The sequence below is a fragment of the Globicephala melas genome, chromosome 13 (genome assembly GCF_963455315.2).
Source record: "Globicephala melas chromosome 13, mGloMel1.2, whole genome shotgun sequence".
Classification (NCBI taxonomy): domain Eukaryota; kingdom Metazoa; phylum Chordata; class Mammalia; order Artiodactyla; family Delphinidae; genus Globicephala; species Globicephala melas.
In genome coordinates this window covers 38,141,164-38,166,314 of record NC_083326.1, presented here as the reverse complement: position 1 = coordinate 38,166,314, position 25,151 = coordinate 38,141,164, and the positions used below count along the sequence as shown (strand labels likewise).

At 34.8% G+C, this 25,151-nt stretch overlaps 1 protein-coding gene across 4 annotated transcripts in view; it reads left to right on the top strand.

Moving 5' to 3' along the window:
- Positions 1-25,151, top strand: part of KIAA1328 (KIAA1328 ortholog) — a 386,036-nt gene that overhangs the window by 1,006 nt on the left and 359,879 nt on the right. For 2 of the 4 annotated variants that reach the window (XM_060310184.2, XM_030876580.3), the window contains exons 2-4: positions 5,347-5,382; positions 6,109-6,251; positions 13,873-13,967. In XM_060310184.2, coding sequence (XP_060166167.1) covers positions 5,347-5,382; positions 6,109-6,251; positions 13,873-13,967 — 274 coding nt within the window. Of the gene's footprint in view, positions 1-5,346; positions 5,383-6,108; positions 6,252-13,872; positions 13,968-25,151 lie in introns of those variants that run through there. The other 2 variants (XM_060310181.1, XM_060310182.1) reach the window with 2 other exon arrangements.

Genomic DNA, 25,151 nt, shown 5'->3' with positions numbered 1-25,151 from the left:
ACAAAACTGGTTCTTTCCCTGTGTTAGGTAGACTGTTCTAGGCTGATCTTTGGTTCTGATAATTTGTTTCATGTTAGAGGAGTGTTACCTGAAAGGAAGGCATTCAGTGTATTGGGTGCCCGCAGAGGCAAGTCTTTTTGTCTGTTTACTAGGATTGGTGATGGCATTGTTGGAAGCATTGCTCTTAACTTTGGCAGAATCTTTCTTTGCACATTCTGCTTAGCTCTCAGTAAAACTTAGAAAGTTGTATTATCAGTTACCCTTGTTGAATTACTAGGATTAAAGTGTCATGCCGTGGAGAGTGGGATATTTTTGCATTTCTTGTTGCTCCGTGTTTATTGTTATGCACTTTCTAAACATAATTACACTTGTGTGTGATAGGTCGGTGGGAATCAAGTGAAATTGTGTACACGGTGGATAAAAGCACACTGATGCACTGTGCAAATAAAATATTTTTTTCTTTACCTATCAGTAGAATATGTACACTGGGAACAAGTGGGCTGAATTAGGAAGTTAGGAAATTGGGATGAGTCATACTTTCTCATGAAACATTACCTCTGCATTGTTAGAATTTTGTGATAGAGATATTTGAAGATTATTAGCTTATAATGTGCTTCTTTAGTGTAATCATTTTCATAACCATCCATGTGGCTTTGGTTATTATTCCTTAACTTTCTGTATAACCAATGCTATTGTGCTGATACAGAATATGTAAGAATATTGTTGTGATATAGAATGTGTGTGGGGCATGGGGAGGGGAGACAGTCTGTTGCAGTGGGTCTGATTAAGTTAATAGGTATGTAAACTAAATCTATGCTCCTGGTCTTAGCAACCCTGTACTCTCAGTTATTCGTGCAGTCATATTACTCCCTATTTCATATAGAAGTCACATAGCCTTCCTTTTCTCTTACACTCTCCCTTACTCTAAACATTTATGTAAAATACTAATCTTCCCATTCAAAGTGGGGAGTTGAAATTATATGGGGAAAATGGTGATGATTACATTCTGTAGAAATTCAGATGCTTGAAAGGAATTGCAAGGTTACCACTATCACCCTTCCTATTCCACATAATGACCAATTAATATCCAGACTCAGATATTTTCATTTTAATCTCTATAGGACATAAAAGCAATGTCAAATATAAATTTGTTACTGAATCTTTGCTAAAAAGCATAACAATAATTATCAATCATTTGATTTAGTCACGTGTCTTTTGATCTTGATCTCTTTTCTTGTCACAATGATGACTTCCCAGACCACCCCAAAGCATTTATAATTAGAACTTTCAATAGAAAAAGACCAAAAATTATGCACCTATAATCTGGTATTATTTTCACACTATTGAAAGATTTTCAGTGTTTCACCTAAGCAATTAGAGAAATATGATTGAGCGATTTCCTAGTCCTGGATGTTTCCGTCATCTGAGGACAGATCATCTGTGACTGAATATCACCTTTTTCATACTGTTGTTCTTATGAGTTATGTATCTCCTGCACAATATGATTCAGCAGTGCTGTTTTGCACAAGGTATGTCTTTATACCCAATGTGTAAACAATGAGTATGCCATGTTGTCATTTATGGCTTAAATCTGCAAGTAGAATATGCCCCTTCGGCCATAAACTGCTTTCCTCCTTCATTATAGCTCCTGGTAATATCAAAAGAAGTTAGTGTTTCTTCAGTATCTAAATTTGCTGAAGTGCACTCAAGTGTATTATCATTAACAATATTATGAACTTGATGTTAGTTAGAACTGTAAAGGACCTGGTCAAAACATTGCAGTAGCTATAATCTCTGCCATTGAGTTTTTAATTAAAAATAGAGACTTTACGTTGATGTTAAAATAATACACTAGTCAGGAAAATAGTTGTGGTTAGTAATAATAATACGCACGTTGTTGGTAAGTGATTCAAACTCATAAGGTTAGGGTAGAGTGGGAAGTACTAAGTTTATTTTCTTGAGATCCTGGTTAGGGTAGGTATACTTATTTCTCTCTACCACTTCTGCCTTGGGTTTCTCATTACTACTTTAATTCCGGAAACTTGGGCATTAAAGACTCTTTATAATTTGCTGTACTTGTCTTATTGAGGCACTTCCAAATGAACCAAGTAGAACTAAGGTGGCACATAGGACCCAATAAGAGGTCCAATATACATTTCGTATATATTGTGTCTCTTTGACTTTGCCATAAAATATATATATTTGTTGGGAATCTTTGTATTTGAAGAAGGTAAATATTTGGGTTCTTAAGATAAAGAGCTGAAGATAGATTACAAATGATTAGAAAGGATAGGTTGGATGGAGGCAATTTCAAATATTTCTGTCTTATTTATAAAAACTTTTGTTAAGGTCTGTTTATTTAGCGTTTTTATACTTGAAAAGAAATTTGGCATGGATGTAGCTAGTGGGTTTTGTGTGCATATTTTGAATAGGACAAAAAGAGAAGGATAACACTGAGTTGTTGGACAGTGCCTCATAGGATTAAATAAATATCAATTTCATTCGTTCATAGATGGTTTACCATGAGCCAGGCATGCTTTGACCTTAGGTGATACAACATTGAACAAAACGATGCAAATCTTCACCCGCTTGCTGCTTACATTTTAGTGAAATGAGATGAGTTCATGAATAAGTAAAATAATATTATATGTCCAGTGATTACAGGTGCCATGGAGAAAAATAAAGCAGGAAAAGTGTAGCTATCATGGGGGTCTTTTGTGTCTGTTTTTATGCTAGTGCTGTACTGTTTTGATAACTATAGCTTTGTAATATTTTGAAACCAGGAAGTGTGATACCTCCAGCTTTATTCTTCTTTCTCAAAATTGCTTTGTCTAATTGGGGTCTTTTGTGGTTCCATACAAATTTTAGGATTGTTTGTTCTATTTCTGTGAAAAATGGCATTGGAATTTTGATAGAGATTGCATTGAATCTGTAGATTGCTTTATGGACATTTTAACAATATTCTTTCAGTTCATGAGCATGGAATATCTATTTGTGTTTTCTTCATTTTCTTTTATCAATGTCTTATAGTTTTCAGTGGATAGGTCTTTCACCTCCTTGGTTAAGTTTATTCCTAGATATTTTATTCTTTTTTGATGCATTTGTAAATTGGATTATTTTCCTAATTTGTCTTTCTGATAGTTGGTTATTCTTGTATAGAAATGCAACAGATTTTTATATATTGATTTTGTATCCTACAACTTTTGTTTATAAACAAACTGAATTTATTTATTCGTTCTAACAGTTTTTTGGTGGAGTCTTTAGGGTTTTCTATATGTAGTATCATGTGATCTGCAAACAGAAGCTTGTGGAAGGCTTCTACAGTTGGTTTTTCTTAAAGAAGTAGGAAGCAAAGTTATTAGCTTAGAGTAAGGATGGGGGAAGTGGCATCTGGTTTGAGAAGAGAGGAGAAAGTATAAAATACTTGATGAGCTTCCAAATCAAGGTGCAGCTGAGTGGGGTCCTCAGTGGCTGGTCTCTTCCAGCTGTTGAGCAGGCTCCTTTGTGAATGATCCAGAGAAGTGTAGTATGTTTTCCAGGACTCTGTTATGTCAGTCTTTCCATACGTCATCCTTGGAGATGGAGAATGTTCTGCAAATTCATCACTACTTTATACTCTAGTTGAAGACACTGCCGTATGGAACATGTCCTGGGTCATCTTGACTTTTTTCCGCTGGGTACTTTCTCCCATGTGTATATTTCCAACAGCAAATGATTAAACATTTATTGAGCACCTGCAGTGTGTGCAGTCCCAAGGGATGTAAAAAATGAATCTGCTGTTAAAGAGCGTGCACAATTTCATTTTGTAAGGATTTTTTTTTGGATTGTATGTCAGTGAATTTAGAAATTCTCTCTCTGCTCCAGTGTTAGTTGCAGTCAATTTCCTTGGACTTGTGGGGTCTAAGTTTTTGCTTGTTTACTTGTCTTATGTGCCTCCTAAGATTTTCTAAGCTCCATCCCTGATGTCTAAGGGAATTTAAAGTTTTTAGAGGCCCTATCAGCCAAAAGCTTGAAGCTGTGATAGTGCTGCAGAGAGCTGTTAGAAACCACCTGGCAGTTCAGACAGTAAGCACCATCTTTGTGTTCCATAGGGATTCTAGGCATTTCAATCAGCATTCCTTGAAAAGATTCCATTACTAGAATTGATTCTGAACTGAAATATATTGATTTTTTAACATGTTATTAATCCACTGTTTTATTCCAGCCTTTTCCCAGGAGGAAATAGTTAATAATTGGTTTGTCTACAAATTTTGGAAAAGAAAGTGTTTTATAAAGTAACAAAACTTTAGTATTTTCTAGATCATTTGAAAAAAATTGTTTAGACACTTACTTCCTGGAAGTGTAATAGAAGGTTATCAAATGGTGGACATACCTGGATTTAGATATAGTTCTGAATAAAATTTTATTTCTGGAAAGTAAACTTTCTTATTATATTGGTTCCCTTTCTATAGCAGTGTTCTAGCCTTTCTGAATTTCTCCTTTTGAAATTCAGAATAGTCCTTTTTGTCTTAAATTTCTTCAACTTGTTAAATAGTAGGGCTTCTTGAGACATTTCATGAATATACTGCAGAAGAATAAAAAATGTTTTTTGTGTTGGCATGATTGACTTGCCCCCAAACAGTGTTTGTTCTTCAAAGCTGAAGCTCACTTTGAAATTACAGATTCTTTTTTTTTTAATATATCTTTTTTGGAGTATAATTGCTTTACAATGTTGTGTTAGTTTCTGTTGTACAACAAAGTGAATCAGCTATAAGTATACATATATCCCCATATCCCCTCCCTCTTGAGCCTCTTCCCATCCTCCCTATCCCACCCCTCCAGGTCCTCACAAAGCATCAGAGCTGATCTCCCTGTGCTATGCAGCAGCTTCCCGCTAGCTATCCATTTTACATTTGGTACTGTATATATGTCAATGCTAAAGCTTACTTTAAAATTAAAAGCTAAAGCTCCCTTTGAAATTACGAATTCATGCCTAAAATAACTTGTCATTCACTGATGATGAGCAAAATGGAGTATTTAACTCCTTGTTTACAAAAGGAAAGAAAATGAAAGGAAACTAATTTGTAGTGTATCTCACTTGGGAATAAGCATGGGTAAAACTTTTATGGAACAAGGCCTTCCAAAATTTTTACAAAGCAGATAGTTGTGAATATATAAAGATTAACTTTAAAAGATTATTAATTTTGCTACATTTATTTTAATTATGGTGCTTTCTAGTTTTGTTTTTAAAAGCTAGTTATAAACTCCCAGGTCAAAACAAATTACAAATTATAACAAATACAGAACAGCAATGTTTGGATGTTGGATAATCTTTTCTAGTATTTTCCTTTATGTCTTCCTGCATAGTTTCTGATGAAGAACAGTCAGTAGTGTATGTTCCAGGTATGATTTTATGCATTAATTTGGTAAACTTCCTTTGCTTCTTAAGAGTTAGGAGAAAATAAAAACATTAGGATAACTTTGCAGGTATAAGTAGATGCCGAACAGTTCATCAGAACCTAATTTTTTTTTTTTTTTTTTTAATGTTTGGTATGACCCCACTAAGGTTTGAAATACTGCCTTATTTTAGGGGCTGGCTGGGCAAGTCAGCTTTTGATGAATTTACAGAATACTTCATTCATGTGTTAAAGAGCAAGAGATTCTTTTCTTGTCATATTACAAATAATAGTTTAAATTTTATATTTCAAAAAAATGTGAAAACTTCTTTATATAGTGTTTATGTAATAGACTTTAAAGCTTACTTACTGGTTGTTAAGAGATGAGTAGTAAAACTGAACCACTGGAGGCATCGTAATTGTGTGAAGAATCAGATTTTTAATTTTCAATAAGTTAAGGTATGTATGGTATGTTGTAGTTTATTGGTTTTAATGTGACTTACGGATGTTCACATCCCCATTTAAAAATACTTCAGTTGAATCTTTGCATGCAAAACATCATCTTTTCATGATTCATTATTTAGTAACAGAGCCTTAAAACGAAGTTTATAAAGTAAGAGATTTCCCCATCAAGTGCCATAAGTAGAGGATATCAAGGAAGAGGTTGATGGGGGGAGGGTTTAAGAGAATGAAAAGATATAATTTTGAAATCTTGTTTGATGGAAATCCTTAGGAATTTCTACAGGAGGAAATATCAGATCAAGACACAAGATGGTGAATCCAAAAGCTGATGTTAAACTTAAGACTTCCAGGGTGACTGCTACTTCAGTCTCCATGGAGTCTTTAAAAGGTGCAGGGGATTCAGTAGATGAACAGGTCAGTAATTTCTTTTTTTCTTTTTTTGTTTTTTTTTTTTCCCCTTATTCTCCAGTCTTTATAAATGCTGACCAGTAAGTCATTTTTTTATGCTGACCAATAACTGATAGATAAGGGTAGAGGAGCCCTTGAAAGAACATTAGATGATCTACAAGCATTTTTAAAGATACAGAGGATTCTAGGATGCTTTGCTTAGTATGGATATAAAATGTGTTACTCATTTTGTTCCAAAATGTCCAGGCTTGCTTTAAGCCTTAGTTAAGAAACATTTATTGTCTTAGTATGTCTCCAAAGACTTAAATCCTGATCTGTGTGGAGTTAGTAAATCAAATTGACAATTTTTTTCTTTTATTAGGTGTCCTTTGTGACTTTTGTTCATGTGAATTTGTTAGTTGATGGTGGATAAACCTTTGTATATAAGAAAATGCTTTATTAAAACAAAATTAACCTGTATTATTATTGTTATTATTTCCTTCGTTTGGCAAATAATATCATAAAGACTTTATTTTTATAGCTCAGTTATTGATTTCTCCTTTGTCTTTCTTTGCCTCTTTAATAGTGTCTGTACATTCCTTTGGTATATGCTCTATCTGATTGGTTTATTTCACTTTACTTTTTGTTATATTTTGTCTCCCCAACCAGAGTTTAACTCAGGGTTTGGCAATCTATGACCTGTAGGCCAAATCTGCTTCTTCCTGTTTTGTGAGTAAAGTGTTACTGGAACACAGCCACTCTCAGTCTTTTAGTGTTATGTTATTGCCACTTTCGTATTACAATGGCAGAGGCGCTGTAAAGATGAATGCTCACAAAGCCAAAATCATTTGCTATCGAATTCTACATAAAAAATGTTTTTCAGTCCCTGGTTTATGTTCAGATATTGAAATTTTCAATGTCTAGTTTGTTACTAATTACAGTTGACCCTCGAACAACACAGGTGTTAGGGGTGTTGAACTCCGGGCAGTTGAATATTTGCGTATACCTTTTGGCTCCCCAAAACTTTACTAATAGCCTACTGTTGAATGAAAGCCTTACTGATAACATAAATAGTCAATTAACACATATTTTGAATGTTATATGTATATTTACATACACTTTACGCATTCATGACACACCTTTTTTCTTAATTTTTAAAAAATATTTCTTAGGCTCTGTGGTTCGTCTGCAAGCTTATTCAAATTGTTGTAAATCTCCAAAAAGTTTTGCAATATATTTATTGAAAAAAAATCTGCTTGTAAGTAGACTTGTGCAGTTCAAACCCATGTTGTTTAAGGGTCAACTGTTTTACGTTTAGTTATCTACAGGATTTAACTGTGATTAGCTCAAAAAGCCTGCCTATGTTACTTATATCCCCAGTGTGTACACTTCACACTAGGATGTGAATAGTTGAATTTGCAAGTTCTTATCAAAAATTGAAAGTATTTTTTCATATAATAGTTTGTGTATTTTATAGTGAACAGAAACTATTCCCCATTCATATCAGCTCTTGGCAACCACTAATCTGCTTTTAGTCTCTGTATTTGTCTGTTCTGGACATTTCATATAACTGGAATAGTGTAACATGTGGCCTTTTGTGACTGGCTTTTTTCATTAAGTATAGTGATTTCAAGTTTCATCTATTTTGTATCATGTATCTTTACTTCATTTCTTTTTATGGCTCAATACATATTTTGTTTAACCACCAGTTGAAGGACATTTGGGTTGTTACAGTTTTTGGCTATTATCCATAATATTGCTGTCAGCATTCATGTACAAGTTTTTGTGTGGATGTATGTTTTCAATTTTCTTGTGTATACACCTAGAAGTAGAATTTCTGGGCCATATAGTAATTCTCTGTTTAACCTTTTGATGAACTACCAAAGTAGCGATACCATTTTACATTCCACCAGCAATGTATGAGGATTCCAGATTCTCCAGATTCTCACCAACACTTTATATCCATCTTTTTTATTTATAATTGTCGTCGTGAGTGTGAAGTGGTATCTCATTGTGGTTTTGATTTGTATTTTCCTAACGGCCAATAATGATCATCTCTTTATGTGCTTCTTGGCCATTTGTATGTGTTCTTTAGAGAAATGTCTATCCAGATCTTTTTCAATTGGGTTGTCTTCTTATTGATGAGTTGTAAGAGTTCTTTATAGATTCCATCTCCAAGTTCCTTGTCATATATATGATTTGCAGATATTTTCTCCAATTTTGTGAATTGTCTTTTCACTTTATTTTTTTAAATAAAATTTATTTATTTATTTATTTTTATTTTTGGCTGCATTGGGTCTTCACTGCTGTGCGTGGGCTTTCTCTAGTTGTGGTAAATGGGGGCTTACTCTTCGTTGTGTTGTGCGGGCTACTCTTGTTGTGGACGAAGCACAGGCTCTAGGCAAGGGGGCTTCAGTAGTCGTGGCTTGCTGGCTCTAGAGCGCAGGCTCGGTAGTTGTGGCACATGGACTTTGTTGCTCTGCGGCATGTGGGATCTTCCCAGACCAGGGCTCGAATCCGTGTCCCCTGCATTGGCAGGCAGATTCTTAACCACTGTGCCACAAGTGAAATCCTCTTTTCACTTTCTTATTGGTGTCCTTTGGAGCTTGAAAGTTTTAAATTTTGATGAAGTCCAGCTTATCAGTGTTTTCCTTTTATTTATTTAATTATTTATTTGCTGTCATATCTAAGAAATCATTGACTAAACCAAGGTCTCAAAGATTTATACCAATATCTAGGAGTTCTGTAATTTTAGATATTACATTTAGGCTTTGATCCATTTTGATGTAATTTCTGTACATGCTATGGGTAGTGACCCAACTTCATTCTTTTGCATGTGGATTTCCGGTTGTCCCAGCGTCATTTGTTGCAAAGACCATTCTTTCTCCTTTGATTGTCTTGCCACCCTTGTTGAAAATCTGTTAATCATAAATGTGTTTGTTTCTGTAATCTCAGTTCTATTCCATTGATCTATATTTCTATTTTAATCGCAGTACCACACTGCTTTAGTATACTGTAACTTTGCAGTAAGTCCTGGAATCAGGAAGTGTAAATACTCCAAGTTTGTTCTTCCTTTTCAAGGTTGTTCTGGCTATTCTGGGTCTTTTGCATTTCCATAAGAATTATAGAATCAACTTGTCAATTTCCGCACAAAAGTCAACTTGGATTTCAGTAGCAATTGTGTTGAATCTTTTTTTTTTTTTAATGTTGAACCTTCTTTTAATTTATTTATTTTTATTTTTGTCTTTGTTGGGTCTTCGTTTCTGTGCGAGGGCTTTCTCTAGTTGTGGCAAGCGAGGGTCACTGTTCATCATGGTGCGCAGGCCTCTCACTGTCGTGGCCTCTCTTGTTGCGGAGCACAGGCTCCAGACGCGCAGGATCAGTAGTTGTGGCTCACAGGCCTAGTTGCTCCGCGGCATGTGGGATCTTCCCAGACCAGGGCTCGAACCCGTGTCCCCTGTATTAGCAGGCAGATTCTCAACCACTGCGCCACCAGGGAAGCCCTGTGTTGAATCTTTTAAAAAAAATTTTAAAAAGTTTTTAATTCAAGTATAGTTGATTTACAATGTTATGTTAGTTTCAGGTGTATAGTACAGTGATTCAGTTTTTTATGTATATATTGTATATATACCTATATATTATATATGTGTATATATATTTTTTCTTTTTCAGATTCTTTTCCCTTATAGGTTATTACAAAATATTGAGTCTAGTTCCCTGTGCTATACAGTAGGTCCTTGATGGTTATCTGTTATATATATATATATATATAGTACTGTGTATATGTTAATCTCATAAATTAGGAGATTGGGAATCTTTTTTTCTTAATTTTTAAAATTTTTTAATTCAATTTTTAAAGGTTACTTTCCATTTACAGTTATTACAAAATACTGGCTGTATTCCTCGTGTTGTACAATACATCCTTGAGCCTGTCTTACACCCCACAGTTTGTATTTCCTACTCCCCCACCCCTATGTTGTGTTGAGTCTTTAGATCGATTTGGAGAGTACTCTCAACTTAATACTATTAAGTCTTCCAGTCCTTGAATATGGTGTGTAAAATGTCTTTCTATTTATTTAGGTCTTCTTTAATTTCTTTCAGTGATGTTTTATAGTTTTCAGTGTACATGCCTTATACTCCTTTTGTTAAATTTATTTTCAAGTATTGTGTTTTATACTTTTTGGTACTACTATTAACGGAATTGTCTTCTTAATTTCATTTTTGGATTTTTCACTGCTAGTGTCCAGAAACAGTTGATTTTTTATCCTGCTACCTTTCTAAATTCATTTATTAGTTCTAATCTAATAGTTTTTTGGTAAATTCCTTACAATTTTCTATATATAAGATCATGCCATCTGTGAATAGAGATAGTTTTACATACCCCTTTTCAGTTTGGATTCCTTTTATTTCAACTGTCTTCTAAAGAGATTTAAAAATGCAACAAACTTTATAGCAAGTTCACTTTTCCATACTGATAGTCTGTTGGTCCAGTATCATTTATTAAGAGGACCATTCTTTTCCCCATTGAATTACCATGATGCTATTGTAATTCAAGGAGAGACTTAAAATTTCACTACAAGTCTGGCAACTGTGAGAGGAGAAAGAAAGAAAGATTGACTAGGAAGAGTCTCAGACTTCCTTGCAGTCTGAGGTAGTGTCTGTCTGTAGAGATGTATCCTTCCCTTATTATAGCATAGCATCTTTTTTGGTAATCTCTATCCTGAATTTTGTGTTTGTCATTCTTTTGTTTTTCTATATCAGGGGTTGACAAACTTTTTCTGTAAGGGGCCAGATGGAAAATATTTAGCCTCTGTGAGACACATGGTTTCTGTCTTAATTATCTAAGTCTGCCACTATAGTGTGGAAAAAGCCTTATGTATGTCAATGTATAAAAGAATGTGCATGGCTGTGTTTTGTTTTGTTTTTAATTAATTAATGTATTTATTTTTGGCTCTGTTGGGTCTTTGTTGCTGCACGCGGGCTTTCTCTAGTTGCGGCAAGTGGGGGCTACTCTTTGTTGTGGTGCGCAAGCTTCTCATTGCGGTGGCTTCTCTTGTTGTGGAGCACGGGCTCTAGGTATGCAGGCTTCAGTAGTTGTGGCACGTGGGCTCAGTCGTTGTGGCTCACGGGCTCTAGAGCGCAGGCTCAGTAGTTGTGGTGCATGGGCTTAGTTGCTCCACGGAATGTGGGATCTTCCCGGACCAGGGCGTGAACCCACGTCCCCTACATTGGCAGGCAGATTCTTAACCACTGCGCCACCAGGGAAGTCCCGCATGGCTGTGTTTTAATAAACCTTTTTTACAAAAACAAGCTTTGGGCCAGATTTGGCTTGCAGTCATAGTTTACCAACCCCTGTCCTATATGGTCTAAACATGTATTTATTTTTTAAACAATGTTTAGTTTTATATATATTTCAAACTTTATATAAATGATCTCGTATTGTGTGATTTGCTTTTTTGTTCAACATTATGTTCCTGAGATTTATTTATGTTGCATATGGTTACATTTCATTTCCTTTCACTGATATTTCAGTCAGGGTTTAGTCAGTTATTTTAACTGAGAGTATTTAATATAAAGACTTGTTAAATTGGTGCTGGAGAACTGAAAAGCAAAAGGGGCACACTAGGTTATCGTGTAGGTAGTAACTGCCAGAAACAACCACCATCTTTAGGGCTGGGAAAACAGAACAAGTTGGAATTATTAAAACCTAGAAGCTTGGAGGGGGAGCCACTTAGAGCTGGAACTTTGACCTCTGATGATGGGAAACCAGCCTGACTGGTATTGCTATCCCCAAGCAGATATGATAAAGGCTGGTTCTATGAGGGCTAGAAGAATTACCAACTGGAATCAGCTGTTCTTGCCAGGGTAAAGATCTCTGACAGGGGTGGCACTGATAGAAACAGGAAGCAAAGAGGAAGGAATGTGTCCTTTCTTCCTCTAAGAGCCTCTGGTTCTTCCTGTTGGCAGAGTTTAACAGAACGTTGTGGCAAAGAAGAAATGAAGTTTCCAGAGTCTCAGCCTCAGCATCACAAAACAGAGCATGGGGGATGGGTTTGAAGATGAATGTCAACAGCGTAACAACCAGTAGCTACAGAATTCCATTGTATAAATATACCACAGTTTAACTCTGGTTGACAAACATTTGTGTCTTCAGGTTTTTGCCTAAACACAATGCTGCTGAAGTTCTTGCCTGTGTGCAAGGGTTTCTCTTTTTTGTTTACTGAAATTTCTTTTAAAGGGTTTTCAGCAATTTTTCACATTGCCAAATCCAGTGACTTCTTTTTATATTCTGTTTAACTTTTTTGATCATTAGCACCATTAACCCCACATTCTTCTTGAAACTTTTTTCTCCCACAGTGTCGTATGCTTCTGATTCTCCTCTTGTCTTTTCAAAAACCAATTTTAATTTATTTTCTTCGGTTAGGAGATGATTTTTAAAAACTAATATTTTTTTCTTTAAGGAAAATTTTACAACATAGGAAAGTGTAAAGAAAATAATAAAAATCTAAACATTATCAATAATAACATATGGCTGAGTTTTAAATCTTTAAAACTCTGACTTGAGAGCCAGACCCACATTTCTAACTTCCTGACTAAACATTTCCACATGAATATCCTCCTGGCATCTTAAATTGACCATATCTAATATCTAAAGCCAAACCCATTTAATTTTTTTTTTTTTTTTTTACCATATCCTCTTTCTCATTTCCTTTTTCTCCCCTGTCTTTTCCATATTTGGATAGCAGTAATTCCAGGATTCATTTTAGGGGTCTTGGATTATTCTTGGCCACCTGAAGTAATTGGACTAACCTACTTCGTGGTTAGGCAAATGCCAAGGATTCTTTTTTTTTTTTAACATGTTCCTTTTACATGTTACCTCCAGTTCCCTTGTGAATCCCTAGGTTTCATGGCTTTAAAGCCCCCCTTTGATGTTCAATAACTAGGAGAACTTTTTATAGCACAAGAGATAGGATAGTACAGTGGGTAAGAACATAGACTCTGGAATCAATGCTTGAGTCTTGATTTTGCTACCTAACTGCTATATTCCTAGGCAAGATATGTAACCTCCTCGTAGAATAGGAATAATACCTACCTAATAACATTGTGAAAATTAAATGGATAAGTATAAAATACTTAGAATATTCCTAATAATACTAGGTATAATGTTATCTATTATTACTATTACTCTTTGGTCTAATACCCTTTGGAATGAACCTTTGGATATATTGAGAGCTTAGAACTGGTGCTTCTGCTGCCAGCCTTAGTACATCTTTAAGCAGCTGTGGGGCTATGGTGTAGGAAAGATTCTCAGTATCTTCCATTAGGTGTTTGTTTCTGTGACATTCATCAAGGGAAAGTTGTTTCCTTAATACTCCCTAACACTTAAGCAGGCACATTTCCGCCTAAGAGTTCTTTCTGTGTGCTTTTCTGTGTAAATTTCAGATGTCCCCTGGTGGACAGATAGTTCCTTAGCCTGTGTTGAGTTCACAGTAGGTTTAAATGAAATGGGTAAATAGCGTTCTATTTTACCAGATAAAAGAGATCCAAGAAATTTCATCTCCTGTGCTTATTTTAAGAAATTTCTCAAAAAGTCTTAAAAATTGTTTTTTGTGAAAGTTGATCAGAAGGATTTTTTTTTTTTTTTAAGAATTTCTGCAGGGGAGGAATAAAGAGTGCATCATTGAAGGATTTATGTCTTGAAGATAAAAGACGCATTGCAAACTTAATTAAAGAACTGGCCAGGTGAGACAAAACCTTATATGAAATGCATTACTATATGAGAGAGCGGTTTTTTTTGAAAATAGAAAATTACAAATATGTTCTCATGTCATTGTGTCATTGTGTCATTGATCTTATGGGAGCAGTGACTTTTAGAATAAAAGGTATCCTGTGGTGCCAAAAAGAAAAGTAGAAGAAAACGTAAAATGGAAAAGAAACACTCTTCAGTTATGTTTTCTGGTTTAATTTCCCAAATTGTTTCATGGAAATATCTGCAGCAGTCATTTATCAAGAGGGAACATTTTGAAACTTAGCTCTGCTATTGATGTAGGTTGATATTGTAATCAGAGGCATAGCACTTTGGTTTTGCTTTAGTATCTGAAACAGAAAAGAACATTCATTTTATTGTGATCTTTCACAAGAATACTAGTTGTCATTTTGCTAACTTCTGATACTTTCAAGTAAGGGATTTTAAATTTTGAGAATGAGAGTTCTTAGCTGTTCTTAGCTGGAATAAACTATTCCAGTTTATTAATGATGTATATGAAGAATATTTACTTTGTATAATTTTTTGTTAATATACATATCAAGTTTTGGGGTCTTAAATAATAAATGAAGATGCTTATAGAGGAATGTGTTAATATAAATTATAAAAGTTAAGTTTAGGGGAAGGCCATACCTAAAAACTGATAAAATTATATTTATTTTTATCATTGAATTGCATGTTTGGAAATAGTAGGTCTTTTTCTTCTTTCTCTATTTTTAATTAAAGATAACTACATGAAGTGTTTCATTTTGAGACCTTAAAAGAATGTTTGTAGAGGCTTTTCTAGAAAGACCGAAGTTAAAAATTACCTTATTAAATCATAGAATCACAGGTATAAAAGATGACAAAAAGCAGTGATGTTTTGGGGGCTTAGGTTACAAGGTCTGAGATTTCAAAGTACATGCCTTAGTCTGAATGTGATATGCCACCTGAGATAAGCAGTAACCTCTTTCACTAGAATTCTTTGACTGTTCTGTTCCCTGAAGTAGAGTTTTCATGATCTCAAGTAGTATTTTTTGTATTGGGAAAATATTTAATTGTTAAATATTTAATTTATGATCATCTCACAAGGCTTTTTACCACGAAGATGGATGTGGATGTCCTTAAAGCAATTACAGTTAGTTTGACTTCATATATACTGGTCCTGAATTGCCATTATTGTCCTGACTGATACATTTTCAGCTACCAGGCTTAGCTTAGAGAGTACTTGACATCTTAGAGTATATTGTTTTGGTTTCAGTAAACTGCTGCTTTCTAGCAAAGTGCTCAATTCTCGGTAGAAGGTCATTGTGTTAGTACAAGGTTAATATTAGTACAAATTTGACTGCTGAAAAGCCCTGTTATTACTATATTAACTATTAACATACAGATATATGGGAATAATGTATTCTTGATTCCTTGAATTTGCTAAGTTTCCTCTGCTGGATATTTCAGTCTATGTTTTTCTACTCATACTTGCCAAACTGTTTTTTTTTCAAGACAGTTTTGTGCTAGTGGGAAAGTAGAGAGAATTCCATGTACCTCAAACACTGGCAACAAAACATTTCTAGCCTTCATGTTCTTTTACCTCTGAATTTTCAACCTGATTTCAAATAACTGGTTTCCTGTTGGCATTAAATACAGTCATTTCTTTCAGCTTGAGAAATAAAGTGTATACTCCTTTGACCAGATATTTCCCTCTAGCTACTACCTTCTTTGTACTACAACATAACCTCGTTCCTAGAAAAGAGTCTGTAATATCTATAATACTGTTTTCTACTCTGTTGCATTTCATTCCCTCCTCAAACTTATTCATTTATTTTAAAATATAATATATGGAAGTGCAATTTATATACGATAATAATGTACCCGTTTTAATTATATATTTCACTGAGTTTTGACAAATGTAAGATTACTCCAGAAAGTTACATTGAGAACTTTTACAGTCAGTCCCCTCCTCTATCCTCCATCCCAGGCAGCCATTAATGTGATTTCTATTATTACTGCTTAGTTTTATATCTGACACACCAGTATAAATGGCCCAACAGTATGTACTTTTTTCTGTCTGGCTTTTTTCCCTCAGCAAAATGATTTTTGGTGTGTGGTAAAATATACATAACATAAAATTTACCATCTTAACTGTTTTTAAGTGTACAGTTCAGTGATATTAAGTACATTCGTGTTGCTGTGTGACCGTTTCTGCCATCCATTCCCAGAACTTTTTCATCGCTGAAACTCTGTCCCCATTAAATAACTCCTCACTCTCCCCACTGCCTATTCCCTGGTCACCACTGTTCTATGTGCTTCATGAATTTGGCTATTCTAGATACCTTATATAAGTAGAATCATATAATATTTGTCCTTTAGTATCTGATTTATTTCGGAGCATAGTGTTTTTGAGACTTTTAAAAACTTGTTTTGTATAGGAGTAATGCATTTTTTATCATTGAGTAGTATTCCATTGTATGCCTGTACCTTAATTTGTTTATCTATTCATCTATTAATGGACATTTGGGTTGTTCCAGTATTTGCCTTTTATGAATGGTGTTACTTTAACATTCATGTACAAGTCTTTGTGTGGCTATGATGTTTTATTTTTCTTCTGTAAATACTTAGGAGTAGAATTACTCAGTTATATGTTAAGTGTATATTTAGCTTTATAAAAAACTGCCAAACTGTTTCCCAATGTAGTTGTGCTATTTCACACTCCCGCTAGGAACTTACGAGAGTTCCATCATTCTGCGTATTCAATAACTCTTGGTATTATCATTTCTTTGCATTTTGACCATTCTCATGAGTATAGTGATATCTCCTTGTGGAATGAATTTGTGTTTCCCCAATGATTAATGTGATGATTGGCCAGTCTTTTGTTAAGTGTCTGTTCAAATCTTTTGCCTGTTGTTTTTTTTTTTTTTTTTCACTCACCCGCTTCCTTCTTGACATTGAAGTATTAGAGTTCTTTATATATTCTGGATGTAAGTTTTCAAATATTTGTTTTTTCCTCCCAACCTGCAGCTTGCTTTTAATGCTCTTAATATTTTCTTTTGAAAAGCAATTTTTTTTTCTTTTGATGAAGTTCACTTCATCAGTTTTTTCTTTTATGGTTGATGTTTTTAGTGTTCCATCTAAGAAATCTTGCCCATCCCACAGTAGCAAAGATTTTTTCCTATGTTAGAAAAGACTATATCTTTTCTGCAGAATTAACCTCCGCCTCCTTGTCAAAAATCAGTTGACCATATATGCATGGCCTATTTCTGGGCACTTTATTTCATTCCACTGACCTATATGTTGCCCTGATGCCAATACCATAGTAACTTGATTACTGTCATTTTATAGTAAGTCTTGAAATCAGGTAAATCCTATTGATTTTTTGTTCTTTTTGAAAATTGTTTTGGCTCTTTGAGGTCCTTTGCATTCCACTAAATTTTAGAGTCAGCTTATTAATTCCTAAAAGAACATTGCCTCCTGGAATTTTGTTTGGGGTATATTGAATTTACAGATCAAAGTTAGGAAAATTAACATGCACTGAGTCTTCCAATCTATGAATATGTCATATCTCTCCATTATTTTTTTAGATTTTCTTGCATTTTTTTCTGCAGGATTTGTAGTTTTCAGGGGTACAGTGTGTAAAATATGCTCATATTTTGTTGTATTTATCCTTCAGTATTTTATGTTTTTTGATACTATTATAAATGGTGTAATTTTAATTTTATATTATACTGTACACTGAATTTTAAATTTTATTTCTAATTTGAAAAAAAACAGAATTGATTTTTTAACATTGACTTGGTATCCATCAACTTCTTAAAATTCACTTGTTCTAGTAGTTTTTTTTTGCCAGAGTACTTTGGATTTTCCACATACAAGATTATGTCATCTACAGATAAAAACAGTTTTATTTTTTCTTTACAATCTATAGATTCTTTTTTTCTTTTTCTTGCCCTTTGGCATTGGCTAGAACCTGCAGGACAGTGTTGAATGAAAGTGACGAGGGTGGACATCTTTGCCTTCTTTTTGTTATCTTAAATCTTTAACTATTAAGCACAATGTAAGCTATAGGTTTTTTGTAGATGTTCTTTATCAGGTTGAGGATATTTATTTTTGTCCCTAGTTTGGTGAGGTTTTTTTTTTTTTTTAGTCATAAATAGGAGTAGAATTTTGTCAAATGATTTTTCTTCATTTACTGTGCTGATAATATGGTTTTTTTTCTCTGTTATACTCTGGTAAAATATGTTGATTGATTTTTGAATGCTTAATTTACCTTGCCTTCCTGGCCTAAGCCTCATTTGGTCATGGTGGTTTTTGGTTTTGTTTTTCATCTATTACTGAGTTTGATTTGCTAATATTTTATTAGAGATTTTTGTAACATGAGAAATGCTTGTAGTTTTCATGAAATGTCATTATATATTTTTTAACTTTGTTTTAATTATGGTAAAATACACATAACATAAATTTTACCATCTTAACCAATTTTTAAATCTACAGTTCAGTAGTATTAAATGTATTCACGTCGTTGTTCAACCAGTCTCCAGAACCCTTTTCATCTTGAAAAACTAAAACTCTGTGTGCCCATTAAAGCTCCCCATTCCTCCCTTTGCCAGCCCCTGGCAGTCACCATTCTACTTTCTCTGTCTGCAAGTTTTACTATTCTAGAACCTTATATATATGTCAAATCATTGTGTTTTTTACCATAATGTGGTAAAATACATATAACGTACCATTGACCTGTTGTGACATTCAGTACACTAACAGTTTTGCATAACCATCACTTTTAAGTTCCAGAACATTTTCACTCCAAAGGAAACTGTACCCATTAAGCAGTTGCTGCCCATTCTCCCTTTCCACCTAACCCCTGACAATAGCTAATCAGTTTTCTGTCTGTATTGATTTGCTAACTCTCGATATTTCATTTAACTGGAATCATACAATATGTGGCCTCTTGTGTCTGATTTCTTTCACTTAGCATAATGTTTTCAAGGTCGGCTGAAAAATACCCCATTGTGTGGATACATCACATTTTGTTTCTCCATTCATTCGTTTATAGACATTTGGGTTTCTCCCTTTTGACTGTTGCCAGTAGTGCGCTATGAATATTCATGTGCAAGTTTTTGTTTGAACACCTGTTTCAGTTATTTTGGCTATATACCCAGGAGTGGAATTACTAGGTCTTAGGTTGTTCTATGTTGAACTTTTTGGGGAGCTACCAATCGTTTCCACAGCAGCTGAACCACTTTATATTCCCCCTAACAGTGTACAAGGATTCCAGTGTTTCCATATCCTCACCAACACCTGTTGTATTTCATTTTTTTGATAATAGCCGTCCTTGTAAGTATGAAGTGGTATCTGCTTGTGGTTTTGATTGTCATTTTCCTAGTGGCTAATGATGTCAACATTTGTAAGTCTTCTTTGGAGAAGTGTCTATTCAAGTCCTTTGCCCATTTTTTAATTGGGTTGTTTGTCTTGTTGTTGTTGTTGTAATAGTTTTACATATTCTAGATTTTTTTTCATATTCTAGATTTTAGACCACTAAAAGATACATGATTTACAAATAACCTCTCATTATGTAAGTTGTTTTTTCACTTTCTTGATTGTGTCCTTTGAAGCATAAAAGATTTTACTATTGATGAAGTCTAAATTTTCTAATTTTTCTCCTGTTGATTGTGCTTTTGGTGACATATCTAAGAAACTACTGCCATATCAAAGATCATGAAGATCTAACCCTATGTTTTCTTCTATGAGTTTTATGGTTTTAGCTCTTTATTCAGGTCTTTGGTTCATTTTGGTTTAATTTTTGTGTATGGTAAGAGGTAGTGGTTCAACTTAGTTCTTTTGCATGTGGAAATCCATTTGTCCCATTTGTTTTTATCATTACCAGACTCATGGACATTTTATTTTATTCTAATCCAGGACTCACAGAAATAAAAATGGAGTAGCACAGTGGTACATTTTAAAAAAAGAACACTTTGTTTTGAGGTAATTATAGATTCATCTGCAGTGGTAAGAAATAATACAGAGAGATAGTCCATGTCCCCTTTACCCAGTTTTCACCAATGGTAGCATTTTGATTAACTGTAGTGCAATATCACAACCAGAAAATTGATATTGATAGAATTCATCAACCTTGTATAGATTTCACATGTACTTACTTGTGTGTATATTTAGTTCTGTGCAGTTTTATCACATATGTAGATTTGTGTACCATCACCACAGTCAAGATACAAAACAGTTTTGTTACAAGAGTCACTCATGCTGTCCTTTTATAAACATAGCTATTTTCCTTCGTACTGCTTTCTCCTTCCCTAATCCCTAGCAACCACTGATCCACTCTCCATCTCTATAATTTTGTCATTTCAAGAATGGTATATAAATGGAATCATACAGTATGTAACCTTTTGAGATTAGCTTTCTTTCCCACTCAACATAGTACTTTTTAGATCCATCCAAGTTGTTGAATGTATCAATAGTTTGTTCCTTTTATTGCTGAATAGTATTCCATGCTATGGGTGTACTACATTTTCTTTAACCATTCACCTGTTAAAGGATTGTTTTCAGCTTCAGACTGTTAGAAATGAAACGGCTGTGAATATTCAATGTATAGATTTTTGTGTGAGCGTAACATTTTCATTTCCTTGGAATATTGTGTCATAAATACATATATAGTTTTGTCAGAAACTGCTGAACTATTTTCAAGGAGGGTTTACCATTTTACATTGCCACCAACAATGCAAGAGAGATCTACATCCTCTGCATTCTTGCCAACGTTTGTTATAATTATTTTGTATTGTAGTCATTTGGATAGGTATTTAGTGTTATCTAATTGCGTTTTTTTTTTTTTTTGAGGTACGCGGGCCTCTCACCGCTGTGGCCTTTCCCGTTGCGGAGCACAGGCTCCGGGCGCGCAGGCCCAGCGGCCATGGCCCACAGGCCCAGCCGCTCCACGGCATGTGGGATCCTCCCGGACTGGGGCACGAACCCACGTCCCCTGCATCGGCAGGCGGACCCCCAACCACTGCGCCATCAGGGAAGACCTAATTGTGGTTTTAATTTGCATTTTTCTAATGGATATTGATGTTGGACATTGCTTCATGTGCTTATTTGCCATCTTCTTCAGAGAAATGTCTCTTCATCCTTTTTGCCTATTTCCTGTGTAATATTTGGGTTTTTTTATTGATGAACTTTGAGAGTTCTTCATATGTCCTATATAGAGAGCCTTTGTTGGATATGTAGTTTGCAAATACTTCTTCATAGTCTGTAGGTTGTCTTTTCATCCCTTTCGTAGGGTCTTTCATAGAGCAAATGTTTTTAATTTTAACTAGGTCTAGTTTATCAGTTTTTTCCTTTTACAGACCATGATTTTATTGTCAAGTCTAAGAACTCTTTGCCTAGCCTTAGTACCTGAAGATTTTCTCCTGTTTTTTCCTGAAAGTTTTATAGTTTTATGTTTTGTATTAAGTGCATGATCCATTTTGCAATAATTTTTGTATAAGGTGTGAGGTTTAGGTTGAGCTTCCTTTTTTTTTGCCTACTGTGTCCAATTGCTCCAGCGCCATTTGTTGAAATCTTTTTTATACTTTTGTCAGAAATCAGTTGGGCATATTTGCATATGTCTCTTTCTCATCAGTTGGACATATTTGCATATGTCTCTTTCTCAGTTCTCTTTTCTAATCCATTGATCTATGTCTCTATCCTTCTGCCAACTGTCTTAATTGCTGTAGCTATATAGTAAGCCTTAATATTGGATAGAATGATTCCTCCCATTTTATTCTTTTTCAAAATTATTGTAGCTCTTCTAGTCCTGTGCCTTTCCATGATAACTTTAGAAGATTGTCCATGTCTATTAAAAAAACTTTGCTGGTATTTTAATAGCTATTACATTAAAACTATAGATCAGTTTTGGGAAAAATTGACATGTTTACTCTGTTGAGTCTTCCAATCTATGAATATGGCAAGACTCTCCATTTATTTAGCTATTTGATTTCTTTCATCAGCATTTTATAATTTTCAGGATATAAATCCTGTATGTGTTTTCTCACAGTTATGTTTAAGTATTTAATTTTCTTTGGAGCAATTATAAATGTATTGTGTTTTAAATTTTGGTTTTCACGTTTGTTGTTTCATGTTTGTTTGCTGTTTGAAATGTGATTGAAATTTCCGTGTTTATCTTGATTCCTGGAGCATTGCTGAACTCACTAGTTCTAGAGGTTTTACTGTTGATTCTTTGGGGCAATGACAATTATGTCATTTGTAGATAGGGACGGTTTTATTACTCTCTTTTGAATGTGTATGCTTTTTATTTCTTATGGTCCTGGCTAAGACTCCCAGTGCTATGTGAATAGGAGTGTTGAGAGAGGATATGTTTACTATGTTCTTGATTTTATGTGGAAAGCATTCAATCTATCATCAAGTATGATGTTAGCTGTAGATTTTTTGTAGATACTCTTTTTAAAGTTGAGGAACTTTCTCTCTATGCTGAGTTTTTGTTATGATTCCATGCAAGGTTTTGTAAAATACATTTTTCTGCCTCTATATCATATGAGTTTTCTTTAGCTATTTATTTGGTGGGTTATCTTAAAATTGATTTTTAAATGTTGGACATGCCTTACATACCTGTAATAAATCTCACTTGTTATAATTGTTTTTCTACATTGCGGGACTTGCTTTTATAGTATTTTGTTTAGAATTTTAATTTTTTTATTTTACTTTTTTATTTATTTATTTTTTTGGCCACGCCACGCATCTTGCGGGATCTTAGTTCCCCAACCAGGGATCAAATCTCGGCCCCAGCAGAGAAAGCGGTGAGTCCTAACCACTGGACTGCCAGGGATTCCCTGTTTGGAATTTTTACATCAAAGTTTGTGAGAGGTATTAGATGGTAGTTTTCTCTTTTTTTATTGCCTTAGTCTGCTTTTAGTACCATCCTTATAAAGTGAGTTAGGAAGTATTCTCTCCTTTTCTATTTTCCGGAAGAAATTGTATAAAATTGGTGTTAGTTCTTCTTTAAATATTTAATAGAACTCTCCAGTGAAACCATCTGGGCCTAGATATTTCTTTCTGAAGAGCTTTTTAATTACAGTTTCAATTTGTTTAATGATTATAAGATTATTTAAGTTGTCTATTTTGTCTTGGTTGAGTTTTGGGAGTTTGTGACTTTTGAGAATTGTTCCATTTCTTCTAATTTATGTCAACATAAAGTTGTTCATAGTATTCTCTTATTATCTTTTTAATGACTTCAGGGTCTATAGTGCTTCATTTGTGATATTATTTGTATCTTCACTCTTATTTTTGTCAGTCTTGCTAGGTTGTCAGTTTTAGAGATTTTTTTTCAAAGAACCAGCTTTTTCTTTCATTGATTTTTTTCTCTATTTTTCCTGTTTTCAATTTCATTGATTTTTGCTCTTATGTTTGTTATTTTATTCCTTCTTCTTATTTTATATTTATTTTGTTATTTTTCTAGTTTATTAAAATAGGAACTTGAGACTATTCTTTTTTTGATATAACTATTTAGTCCCTCTCATTACTACTTTCAGTGCATCTCACATGTTTTGATTTTTTGTATTTTCATTTCATTCACTTCTATGTATTTTTAAAAAATATTTCCTTTGAGACTTCCTCTTTGACCCATGGATTATTTAGAACTGCACTGTATAATTTCCAAGCATTTGGAGGTTTTCCCCTTGTCTTTCTGTTATCGATTTCTAGTTTGGTTCTCTTATGCTAAGAGAACAATTGCAAAATTTTTTTGAGGTTTGTCTCATGGCCCAAGATATGGTTGATCTTGATGAGTGTTCATGAGTGCTTGAAGAAAATGTTTATAATTGTAATTCTCCCAGTTTACATTGAAAAACCTGGTTTATATTATCTTTAATATATTTCCTTTTTTTGTTTGATCATCCTGTATGTAACTAATCCTCCATCTCTGCCTCTACTCCCTCTCCTGCACAGAAGCCACCTCATCCTGCTGGAGGCTGAACTCCCCATTACCGTCCACGAGTTTCCCTCAAGGATGCCCTTTCTCTCTGCTTACATTCCAGCACATCAACCCAGGCCATACTCTGCCTGAATGTCCTCTTCACTGCACTCTGGTTCTGACTCTTCATGTTGAGATGTCTCCACTCCTTGGATGTCCTCTCCTCTTTCCTCTGATTAGGCTTTGACACCCTACACCAAGCCACCCCTTTGCAGTTATGTCCTCCTTACCTTTCTCTGGCTCTGACCTCCACATGCTGGTCCTCTCCCTTGTGTGGATGCCCTCCTTCTTCATCTTGGCTCTGACATTTCACCAGCTTGCCCCGTCTTGAGATTGACCCTTCTCACTCTGCCTGGGCTCTGATACTACTCACTGGGCTGCCCTCTGAGTGTGTGTCCTTTTCATCCTCCTTGGGCTGTGATAACCTGCTTCAGGTTAACACTGTGTGGATGCTCTCTTTACTTTTTGTAGACTACTCTACACCAGCACCCACTCCCAACCCCTGCATAGACCCCTCTTCACCATACTGGGACTCTGAATCTCGATGCTGGATCACTCCCATCCTCTTGCAAGGATAACTACCTCAAATACTTAGGCTCTGACACCCATGCTGGGCTACCCCTCCACATGGATGCTCTTCTCATCTCGTTGAGGCTCTCCTGCCCGTGCTCGATTACCCTCACTTGTTGATGCCCTCAACTAGCTTGGCCAGTGACATCCCACTGGGCAGACCTTCTGTGCACCTCTTGATGTCACTCTGATTCTGACTCTGCCCTGTGTCATGGTTTTAGGACTTAATTGTTCAGGAAGAAAAAGGAAAGTCGAAAATGAAGAAGAGAAATAGGAAATGAAAACTCAATGTTCAGTTTAGAAGAGAAAAAAGTTTTCTCTTTGCGTAAAGGACATTTAGATGTATTTTCTTATTCTTGAAGAAACACATTGTTTTATATTTATATACTTTGCTTTCCAACTCGTGTCATATAAAATAAGACAAAAACTCTGATTCTTTTGTGTTCTGCCTACCTTGCCTGGTACATTGCTTTTTTTTTTTTTTTTTTTTTTTTTTTGCGGTACGCGGGCCCCTCACTGTTGTGGCCTCTCCAGTTGTGGAGCACAGGCTCTGGACGTGCAGGCTCAGCAGCCATGGCTCACGGGCCCAGCTGCTTCGCAGCATGTGGGATCTTCCCGGACCGGGTCACGAACCCATGTCCCCTGC